This window comes from Gordionus sp. m RMFG-2023, chromosome 3 (genome assembly GCF_954871325.1).
Source record: "Gordionus sp. m RMFG-2023 chromosome 3, tfGorSpeb1-WG-v2, whole genome shotgun sequence".
Taxonomy (NCBI): domain Eukaryota; kingdom Metazoa; phylum Nematomorpha; class Gordioida; order Chordodea; family Parachordodidae; genus Gordionus; species Gordionus sp. m RMFG-2023.
The window spans coordinates 41,881,689-41,894,267 of NC_088777.1; the positions used below are offsets into that span (position 1 = coordinate 41,881,689).

Genomic DNA, 12,579 nt, shown 5'->3' on the forward strand with positions numbered 1-12,579 from the left:
ACTAAATCTCGAGACTTGCGCTAATTTTTTTGGCTAAAATATTGGGTTAGCCATTTTTAAAAATCGAGCCGTTTAACAACATGTATAATTACCTATAAAACAAAAAGGAAAATCATGAAATTCTTCTTTAATGATTTATTCATTAAACCGAAAATTTATCAAAATAGTCCTCCCAAATTAATTTCTTTAATATTTATTTATTATAATTTATATTATTGAGAATCGATATAATAATAAGTAAATCTAATTTTTATATACATTAAACATTATTATATGTATTTTTCATATTCAATAAAAGAAGAATTTTTTTTAATCTTAAAAAATTTGAAGGTTAAACTGAACGGGACATTAAATTTATGCAAATATAATCATCATAGTAATGTTTTAGAATATTTATATATATATATATACTTTTTTTAAAAAATGTGTATATATATATATACAATTATAATTAATCCATAGAAAATATATAATAGATATTAACTTTCTCGTTTTTCACCACTTTTAAAACCCACTCACTAATCTTTCTTTTTTTTGCCGCATTAACTAGTACTTCTTTTCCATTAGTGATTATAAGGCATGAAGATTGTAATAATTAGGCAGACCTATATATATAAATTTTTTTTTGAAATAACCGCATTTTATAGCCCGTTTGTCCAGAAGATGAGGGATATACCATCAGAATACAGAGTTATAGGTTAGATGCTTATTCGAGGGTGGTGGAATAATAAACATTTGTATTCAACGCACACATCAATTATAATAATAGTATTATTAGTATACTTATTGTCGTATCCTGCTCTATAAAATTTAAAGATGTATTACTACTGCAATTTTCTTTTATTCTATATTTAATTTTTGATAGATTCGAAAATTCCTTTTATATAATTACGATTGGCAAAAATGATAATTTGACCTGTCAAATTATCCTAAATTAAAAGTATAAAATTTATTAAGTTAAAAGGATACATTTTTATATAAATCCATCTTAATCTATATTTTTTATTCGACAATTTTTATTAGCTAATTATGAATTAGAAAAAAATATAATATTTTCTTTCCTTAGAAGTTGTTAGAGATCTGCAAAGGCCGGCCCATAAAGAATTTTTGCGCAAGTTCCCCGACCCGTTATTATATTTTAAAAAATTTGATCCGCCCCTTAAACGTTAAAATTTTAATAAAAATTAGACCCGACTAGTTAAAATTTTACGAAAAGTCCACCCCGGCCCGTATTTTTTTGTACGAATTTATTTTTTAAAATATTCTAATTTTTTCCCAATATGGCTATCTATTTGTACAACAACCTTTTTATATCTTGAAATCTCTATTGTGCATTTGTGATTAAATCATATCATAAATAAATTGTTAATTTTTTTGTAAATTTAAGATATTATTTATAGGTTTAGTATTTTATTTAGAAAACTCTTAAAATTCTATTGATATTTATTTAAAAAATTGTATTTATCAAAATATTACCTTGAAATTCAAAAAAATATATCAAAATTTCCCAGCCTAGCCTATTAAAATTTTATGAAAAATCAAAGATTTGCTAGGCCCTCCAGATTTTTTATGTATGAATTGTCCAGCCCGAAATTTTTATATGTACGAATTGTCCGGTCCGGCTCATCATTTTTATACAAATGCCCGGGCCATGCTTTTCAGTTCCCTGTTGGTTATAATTACTAATTTTATATTTGAAAAAAATCTTTTATTTGCTGACATGTGTATTTAGATGAAAATTAGAGTGTTAAATTTTTTATTTTGAAATTCCTCATCTTCTTCAGCTGAAAAAATGAGATTAAAAATATACACAAAATAGATATTAATGATATTATTATATATACGCGCACGCTTCAACTTTTTGGCTTTAGTTTTGGATAAAGTTTATTACATGCAAAATGATAGTCTGCCAAAACGAGTTACAACCCCTAATATAAATCTGTTCTCCTGAACTTAAATTCATCGACTCAAATAATTGATATATCCATAGCATCTTTTTTTATCTCAAGAAAGCACTGCAAAGAAGGAGATATGACCGCAAGATACAATCAAATTGATAAACATATCCGCAAGATAATGATTAAACATTATCATATTAATTAATAAATAAATTTTAATTAACAGGAATTTATTATATTAAAATATTAGCCCATTTTTTATAAAAAAATAATAAAACCTCCATAACCTTTGCTAATTATGAATACCGGGTAACCCCTCATTCACAACTAGCTCGAATTCATTGAGGAAAATACAAAAATACTGCTTTGTATAATTCACCGCGAATTCGCTCTAACCCCGAATGAGGGGTAAAGGGCCACCCAAAATCTTATTAAAAAATACTTTACAGAATATTCTATTTATATATGAACTATCATCTGTTGATCAAAAACCGCCATACCTTATAAAGGTTTCACTTTTATTAATAAGAAAAAAACAAAATTCCCTTCATGATAAAAAAAACCTATAGCTGTAATTATCTTTTTATTTTTAGATAATTTATTATTTATTTTCTTCTTTTTTTTCTTACTCTCCTTTGGACATTAAAATTATAAATTTTTTTTAATTGTCAAAAATCTATGTTGTTATTATATGGTGTGCGCAGTTTGAAGGTCGATTCAACAATTTCATATTTATAATATAGTATATTTATAATCAAATAAGTATTTATTATAGTTAATAGTTAAATAATCCATTTTAGCTTCTTTTTTTTCCAACAAAAAAAATATTAACACTTTGTAACCGACGATATTTAATGGTAAGTTCTAAATCCTTGATGCACGAGTAACTTTTTTCATGCTTTCCTCAAGGTCGAACCCATTTTCCGACTAATGGCTCGAGCCCTGAAATAATAATTTTAAACTCTCCTCCGCTATTTTGGAGGCCTGTTAAATAACAAAATCCAGATTTTGTGAAAATTTGGTATTGTGAATCAAATTCATTCAGATATAGTTTTTGAGAAAAAAAGCTTCCTAAATTCATTTTACACTTCATATCTATATCATAATGTTTCCATATTATATAGTGAACTTTAAATATAAAACCAAAATAGCATAAATTTTTACCAGTTAAAGGAATAGAGGTATACCTTTTTATTAATTTTAACATTACATTATATCGAAAGCTTGTTTATAACTATATAACAGAGGTGCACGGTGCCACTTTATTTACCGATATCAATACGGTGCCGATATTTACTTCCGATACCCATTTTTTTAAATGAAATGTAATTCAAAAAAAATGCAATTTTTCCCAGTCTCCATTTCCTAAAATAAATTGTATTTCAATTTTTTTTAATGAATCGGGGAGATCGTGGTAAAACGATTGGTATTTTTGATATGAAAATGTAAAGCAAAACAGAACAAGTTTTTAAACAGCATTCTAAAAATTATACACGCCGCGCCGCCGCCATAAAAAAAATCGGTAGCCTACGCTGCTGGTATCAATCGACGGCTTTTCCGGCATGAATAAAATTGCCGGCATCGCACAGGTCTATATATAATATACAATTCATTACTATATGACTTATAATTAAGCTATAAACTTCTTTTATTTTATCAGAATCATCTTTTTAAATCGTGAGGATAAATATATTTTGCGAAAAGCAAAATATGCTAGACAGTAATTTTTATAATATTAAAGGTAAAAAGCGGTTTTTTAGAAAAATACGTTAAATCAAAAATATTTTTCAAAAGATGAACATGGGTAAGAAATTTAAATTTAAGGTCTTGTTAGTCTCGAGGATTACAATCAATAATAATAAATTTAATTTCCTTCATTTTATAAAAAAGAATTAATATAGCTTTTTTGATGGTTATTTAAGAATCACAAATATTAGTCATTCAATAAACAGTATGATAGTGCTAATATTTTCTTCTTCTTTCTTATCTTTTTAAAAATTTGTTTATCAATTTTTTTTCTCCTTATAAATTTATGTTTTAATAAGCAATTTTTTTAAAAAATTTTATAAGGGTAAATTATTATTTTTTGGTATCCTGTACCGTCTCGTTCGTTATAATCGAAGCTTGAATGTGTTTTAAAATTAACCACTTTATTTTTTTATTACCTTTTGGATGGTACAACCCCGACCATCTTATTCTGCCGGATTAGCCGTTTTTAGCAGCGAGCTAGATGTTAACATTCAAAAGGAATCGATAATGCAAGATTATTCGTTAACTAAATATTCTTGTTTGATGTTTTAATTTGGCGCTATTATTGAGATAATTCCTCATCTTAGGTACAATTAATAATAATATATTGCAGGCTTTTGTTGGTTCAAAAATTTTGCTACAAAATTAGACATCAATTTGATCATTTATAATTATTTTATTTTTCAAAAATACATAAAAAAAAATTTTTAGTGCGTCGTATATCTGTGGGCCTTAAAAATATTATACCCGACAACGTTTTATTTATTACGCGGAAACCATGAATGCCGTCATCTCACCGAATATTTCACATTTAAAACCGAATGTAAAAAATAAAATTTACCTATTTAATTTTAAAAGAAAACTTTGTTAAGAATTAATCTATATTAATTATTAATAAAGTATAATCATAATGTAAATCATTTTTGGTATGGTTGTGGAGAAACAATCAGAAATTTATAATAAATTTATTAACCTATTTAGAACTCCTGGCTTTGAGATTGTGCAAGAATCATATATCGTAGTCACTGCACTAACATTTTTAAAACTTAACTGGACATATGAAAAACGGATTTTATTAATGATAACTATTTTTAAATAATAAAATTAACCTTTATGATATGAATAATTATTCATTCAAAAATTATAATTGAGATTAATGATCTGCATCAGGCTTAATTTTTCAAGCCTGTCCCGATATTTTTTTAAAAAATTTGTCCGGCCCTATTCCGAACAATTTTTTTTATTTGCCTCGAAAAGCTCGACCCCAAATAAAAATTTTCTCTCCTCTATCCTTATTTATTAAATTTTTTAATTACAATTCTACAAATAAAAAATATTGACGCCTTGTTTTTTGCAAGAATTTTAAAATATGTGAATTTATTTCACAAAATTGAATGATATCATATTTAGGCTTAGCCCGATTTTTTTTAAATATTAGGTCCGAATGCAGATCTCTAATTGAGATTGTGGAAAATTTACATATATTTGCCAAAATTTTAAAATAAAGATAGAAGGAAGTTCCAAATAATGGGGAAATAATCATTTATGATATGAGAAAATTTTGTTAGAAAGTTTTGCAGTGAGACCTACGATACACCTTTCCACACAATGAACTTATTAATTATGAAATATATTTTTTTTTTATAAATTATTATCACCTATCAAAGGCAAAATCAAATATTCTGAACACATATACGACACATGTATGGAAGCCTTTGACGCTTTACCACTCGCCGCCCTAATGAACCAACAATTTTTATGTGTTCACGGTGGTTTATCTCCCGAAATTCACACGTTAGATGAAATCAGAAAAGTTTATATCTATAGTCAATCATGATATTATCTCGCTTTTAAATTATTTATTTCGAGTTTCAGAAATCCTATAATTTAATTTGCAATATCTCTTTTAAATTTTTACTTTAATAAGCCTTCGTCAAATTATCATTTTAAATTTTTCAAGTAGAATTTCTTGCTGGTTTATTTATATAAATCTTTTAAAAGATTTTCCGAAAAATACTATACATATTATTCAGAACAAAATACTTAAATGATAAATGATATCTCTCTACCATATATAACAACAGTTGGACCGATTTAAGGAACCTCCCGCGTTCGGCCCTATGTGCGATATACTATGGTCTGACCCTTTAGAAGATTTCGGGAATGAACGCACTTCCGAACATTTTTCTCACAATAGTGTCAGGGGCTGTTCTTATTTTTACAGGTAAATTTATAATACACAATTTTTTTTGTTTAGTCATAAAAAATTATTAAAATATTTTAATATTTTTTTTAAAACAATATTTAGTTATCCTGCCTGTTGTGAATTTTTGACGCACAATAACCTTCTTTCCATTATCAGAGCCCACGAAGCGCAAGATGCTGGGTTAGTTTTAAATTTATATTGTTTATTTAACACCATTAATTATCTTGGAATAGCAAAATATGAACTTTGTATAGTGCGATTGATATACCAATATTGTCTTTTGATTATATATTACTACAATTTACTGATATTTATGAAATTTTATAATGAACCATCTAAACAAAGCACTTTAAATGATAAATTATGATTAATCCCACAAATAGTGTTTAATATTTTTCCAATGATTCCTTAGATCATTCTAACCTTAGTGCTTTTTAATCTCAAGTTCAAAATTTAAGAAAGTATTAGCAGGTTCATTGCGGAACCTTGTTTTGGAATTCGGACAGAATGTTTAAAGGATCGGTCTAATATATAAGTTACCATAACAAATTGGTGAATTTTCAAATTATTATAGTAAATTAAATCATAATAATTTAATTTCAAGAATAATTTCATGCCCAAGAATAAAGTGCTGATTTTATATTAAAATATCTTTATCTGATATATAAGTCGCTATTCGTATTATTAATTAATATAATTAAATAAAATACCACCAGTTACAAGATGTATAAAAAGAGCCAAACTACTGGATTCCCCTCTTTGATAACCATATTTTCTGCGCCAAATTATTTAGACGTTTACAATAACAAAGGTTTGATTTTTTATAAAATAAATAATTATATATATATGTTTTTTAAATGTATAATATATTTTGGGCCGGATGGGACAAATTGCGCCAAATATTTTTACAAGCTGGACCGAAGTTTGGAAAAGATATTTTTAAACCTGATAAATAGGCAAATTTGTGTTGTTTTCGGATATAAAATAATTATGAGTCGAATAATCTTTCCCTGCTCCGCGCTGGCCTCTAACCCATTCGCCTTTAGAACTAGTACATTGATCAACCTTTTTTTTCTAAATTGTTAAGCCGCCATATTGAAATATGAAAATAACGTTATGAATATAAGGCAATTCAATTGCTCTCCCCACCCTTACTGGTTACCTAATTTTATGGACGTTTTCACTTGGTCCTTGCCTTTCGTAGGTGAAAAAGGTATATTTTTATTTCTTTTATATACTTTTAGTTTGAAAAAAAGGAGGAGGAATGGTAGTTTTAGCTAAAAATAAGGGTCAATTGAGTATTTTAATATTAGATTTATAGTTAATTTGGAATTACTTTACTTTATTATAATGATATTTAAAAATTCAATATATTCTTTTAATCTTAGTTACCGAAATGTTGGTTAACATATTGAACATATGTTCGGACGACGAATTATTTGTCGAAGGAGATGAAAATGAAGGTTTTGTTTGCTTACTTAATTTTTAATATATTTTTTTTCTTTAAAAATCTTTCCTAATAGTATAACTTTTGAATTCTACATATTTAAGTGTATAGATGATAAAATGCTTGGTAATATGAGAAGATAAATGTAAATTGGATGGAGACCTTTTTAAATTTTTTAAATATACCAAGGTCGGCTGGGTTTAAAATTTTTTCTTAATAATGATAAATGTAATATATTTAAAAAAAATTCGAGCAGGGCCTGAAAATATAAAACCCAGGCCGGGTCAAAATTATTTTTGAAAAAAAATCCGAGCCCGGGCCATGCAAATGATACCTCTGCAGGTTTCTGAAATATATAAATAAGGTGTTTTTTAATAAGATTATTCATAACTTTATTTTTTATATATTTCGTTTTGCAGTTACAGCACGTAAAGAAGTGATCAAAAATAAAATTAGAGCCATCGGAAAAATGGCCAGGGTCTTCACTGTTTTGAGGTAACGAACATTGTTTTTGTATATCAATAACAATAAATTGATTTAGACCAATAATAATTGGTTAGTTGTCATTTGATTTGTTAAAAAGCAAAGGCTGGAATTATAGATAGAAAGAAATTTCAAATGATAAATACAATATGAGAAGGCAATAATTACTTTTCTAAAAAAAATAAGTATTCGAATCTAGGAATATAGGAGGGGTGAATGTCAAAAGATTAAATATTAATTTAATTTATTCTTAATTTTCCCATCTCGAATTTACTTAGAGAAGAGAATGAATGCGTTCTGAAGCTCAAGGGACTCACTCCCACTGGTACCATACCTCAAGGATTACTATCGCAGGGCCGATATTCTTTGCACGAAGGTAAAATGAATTTATATTAAATTTTATAAAAATTGATTAATTTGAAGGAGCTTTTCTTTAAATCGATTTAAGGCGTCGTTCAAACCAGATTACTCGTAAAAAATGTTATTAGTAAATTACTCGCTGTCCAATACATTAATAAGTAATCAATCACATTTTTCGGATAAATTGGTTTAATAAATTTCGAAGTATAATAAAATCAACCCGAATAAGTAGGTAGAATGTATTCCTCTTGTAAAATCAGATTATTAGGAACATGTATATAATTCTCAACCATAATTTTATAGCTAACTTCTAGGATTAAGGATTATAAAATTTAGATATAAATAAATAAAGTATAATATTACCTTTTATAAAAATAATAATTTAGTGTTATATTCTCAATTAGGAAGCAGCCTCTGCTCCTGTTTTTCATTTCGCATAAATAGAAGTTGCAATTATTTTCTAAGTTTAATGAAGTGAAGTCTAACTACATGTCCTATAAATAAATATATACTACTCCACTACAATGATAGCCGATCATTATATTTTTTAAAGCTTATTTAGATTTTTAATTTAAAAAATAATTATGAACACTCAAAAAAAAATTTCAAGACTTTTATTATTAAATAATGAACCAAATATAATTTAAATTATTAAAAAATATATATATTAAAAGTATATATTAAAAGTATGTAACCATTCAAATTTATTGCCTTACTATGCTAAAATATCATTACTCCTAGCTATTTGAAAGTGTTATATCCACTTTTGTCTTTATAACTGCGGTTAATCTTTGTGGAATTGGATTATTAAGATTTTGGTATATATTTCCTTATAAACTTTAATTTATTTTTCAAAGAATCCTTTTTTTTAAATCGCTGCTTTCTAAGCTCTCGATTGAAATTTAGACATTGGTAACAGATTGAGACATCCTTACAAATTTGTAGATTTAGCTATATGACAAGGAGCTTCGTGTCCTAATAGTTGAATTGATGAGATCGGTACTTCGTTGAGGATATCTAGTTATATTTTATAAAATAAATATATCCTAGATTTTGCATTCATGCAACCTCGCATTGTTATTCTATCTGAAAACTTGACCATTCTAAAGTATGAAGGTAATGGCTTTCTGCTTGGGTTTTATAACACTATTTCTTTCAACAAATTTTATTTTGAAGAAAACTTACCAATTTTTGAGAAAATATTGGAATTCTCTCCGAATTATATATTTTTAGATGTCCTCTATTTTGAGCATAGTTTAACATTTGTTCGGAAGATTTTTTATAAAAAATCTTTTATAAGTAAATTGTTTGATTTTTATGCACAAAAAGTTTTTCATGTAGAAATCTCAAATTTTTATAAAATGTTTTTTGATCTTTTAAAAAAATTTTGTTGATTTAAAGATTTTTACTTAAAATTTTGGGCGTAAAAAAGTATTTATGACGATTTATGTTAAACCCTAATATTTATATTTGAAAAATGAGCAGATTATGGTTATTTTTTATAAATGTAGAAATTAACTTTGTCTAACATTTTGGTGATCTTAGCAAAGGGTGATACTTTTTTAAACATTTATATTTTGCTTCTAATTTATAAAAATTGAATTCTTACATATAAAAGATCTTTTTTAAGAGATTATAATTTTGAATATTGCTTAAACGTCTGTGGGCTGTTTAAAAGGGAAGAGGCAAAATAAACAGTCCACACCCATTAATTGTATATGTATTTAATTACTTTAAAGCCAAGGGAAAAGCCGATTTTAACTATAAAGTACATTGTATCTATGATAATGAAAAGCTAGTGTCAGTGAAAATGTAGAGAATAAGTAAAAAATAAATAAATATAATAATAACCTGAATCAAGAAAGAGTTAATAGGAGAATTAGATAATATGATTTCATTTTTAGTAATTTCCTTATTGACCTTTTGTTTTTATTGAACTTCAGGAACTGTATCATATTTAAGTTTAAATCCATTATGTCCTTCAACGCTCTGTAGAACCATAATGTCTCATACTTACGTTATGTTTTTCCATTAAAAGAGTATAAACAATTTATGGCCTCGATAACAAGACTATTATCACTATGGTTTCTCAAAATATGGACAAGGAAAGTTAAGGCGCTTCTTTTTAATGTCACGTGCCTTGAGTATGGTTTGACCTCTTCCAAAGGTTCTCATTTAAGATAATATTAGGGAAGAAGATGTATTTATTATTCTTGACATTTATTTACGAACGTCTGCAATTTTCTGGTCTCAGTCTTGGTAATCTCCCATATGTCACCGCCATAGAAGAGAATCGTAATGATGGTTGAATTGAATTACGGAGTCTTGTAAAAACAGATATCTCCCTAGCTTTCCACAGTTTAAATTAAAAAATTTGTAAAAAGCTGCCCTACCATTTTGTATACGGATTTTTAGTTCCTCTTTGCAACTACGTTTATTGTCAATGGTTACACCAAGATATTTATCGGATTTCATCACCTTGACCATCTGCCTGCTACTACAAAGTTATTCAGAGGGATGCATGGAACGGGGCATTATCACTGTTTTATCAAAGTTTATGTCTAGGCCAATCTTGAGACTAAAGGAATTTAATATAAAAATCAAATTTTGGGTTTCTTCCATACTTTTTGTGATCATCACTTCATCCGTATAAGATATCACTCTGTTCTCCAAGAAACACGACTGATTGGACCTTATCGCAGTTCCCAGCATATCTATTATTATTTTGTTCATGACTATATTAAACAGTAACGGGGAAACAACACGCCCTAGCTTTACCTCTTTCTTTGTTCTGAAGGATGGAGAAAGTTTATTATTGATTTTGAAAGAAGCGAAAAGACTGATATAGTGTGTCTTAAGGATCTTTATGATAATAATATCAATGCCGCATTCTGCTAAGATCTTCAGATTACCATTATCGAATAAAGTAAAAAAGTAACTTATATTTCTCACATTTCTGCATTATAATCTTTAAAGCTAATATTGGTTCATTTATATTTCTTCTTGGACGTTAAGCACAAATATATTTAGATAAAAGGTTCGGGTTAGAGAAGAGAATGCGGTTTTTTAAAAGGACCATAAAAACCTTTGATGAAATAGACGTAAGAGCAAGCTCTGTTTCCTTACATGTTCGGCAATATTTTCACATCTTTAAACCAACTATGAATGTTTGAGATGAAGAAATAATTTTGATTGTTATTTCTTCTAAAGGTTACAGTGTTGTTTTCATTGTGAAAGAAGGTATTCTCAATTTTAAGGTTAATACTCCTTCACATCTCCAGGATCTTCCTACTGTCACCACTGTTTGATTGTGAGATGGCTACATTTTCAATCACCCTATATCTTATAAAAAGAGTCCTCCTCCCCAATCCTAGTATTCAAGTCGCCAAGAATTATCAAATTACGGCTCCTAGGAAGTGATTTAACGATGTTTTCAAGGTTATCTAAGAAAGGAAACCTTTCACTTCTACTTGGCAGGGCATAGACGTTTATTAGAATTGTAGGTTTGAAACAATAAAATTCCTAGTTCAGGGAGGAGGGGATCTTTAGTATATGATCGTGTGATGAAAAGCGTCACCAGTTTAATCATTATGAGAAAAAAATATACCAACTCTAAAACCATGCAGAACAGGGGGAAAGTAGAGAAACACTATGACCAAGAGTACAAATTAAAGTATATCTTCCCTCTGTGCACTATGAAGAGAGACAAGCAAACCTTGGACTGTAAACCATAAATATAGTGGGAGAAAAAATTAACGGATAGGAGGATAATCAACTATATCTTCCGAACAATAAGTAGACGAAAACAACTGCAGAGAAAGTTTTATCGGAGATATAAATATTCAAGCAAAAGTATATAAAATAACTAGAGGTGTTAATTAAGGAGATGCAATACTAAATAAACGGTATCTGGAGCCTTCAATAATCTCCCTAATATTAACAATTCCCCTCCGAGACACGAATGGTTATCCGAAAATACCGTTTATATGATAGCCGAACTCAAGCCACATGAAAGGCGTGATGGTAACCTCTGGACTACAATCCATAGACTTCTTAGGAGGGACAGAAGGATTTATATTGCTAAAAAAGCTTTCGAGATAGACAGGTATATGAGGGAGCCTAAAAAAGTTCAAATACTTCTGCAAGGCATAAGTGTTCAAGACACTCCCATCGATAAGGCTTGAAAATAATAAATTGGTTAATGACCCAAGGTGGTGAAATCCTATATATATATTGATGTAACCATTGACAATAGAGGCAGTGGTAAAGAGGAACTAAAAATCCTCATACAAAATGTTAGGGCAGCTTTTTACAAATTTCTCAAACTGTGGAAAGCTAGGGAGTTATTTGTTTTTACAAGACTCCATATTTTCAATTCAACCATCATTCCCCCATATGGCGAGGACATGAAGATTACCTAGACGGACAGAAAATTG

General features: G+C 27.9%; 1 protein-coding gene across 1 annotated transcript in view; it reads left to right on the forward strand.

Moving 5' to 3' along the window:
- Positions 1-12,579, forward strand: part of LOC135927247 (protein phosphatase 3 catalytic subunit alpha-like) — a 40,679-nt gene that overhangs the window by 24,376 nt on the left and 3,724 nt on the right. The window contains exons 4-12 of the mRNA XM_065463202.1: positions 4,359-4,470; positions 5,315-5,460; positions 5,732-5,871; positions 5,956-6,033; positions 6,570-6,664; positions 6,941-7,066; positions 7,242-7,316; positions 7,720-7,795; positions 8,062-8,159. Of these exons, the coding sequence (XP_065319274.1) occupies positions 4,359-4,470; positions 5,315-5,460; positions 5,732-5,871; positions 5,956-6,033; positions 6,570-6,664; positions 6,941-7,066; positions 7,242-7,316; positions 7,720-7,795; positions 8,062-8,159 (946 nt within the window). The remainder of the gene's footprint in view (positions 1-4,358; positions 4,471-5,314; positions 5,461-5,731; positions 5,872-5,955; positions 6,034-6,569; positions 6,665-6,940; positions 7,067-7,241; positions 7,317-7,719; positions 7,796-8,061; positions 8,160-12,579) is intronic.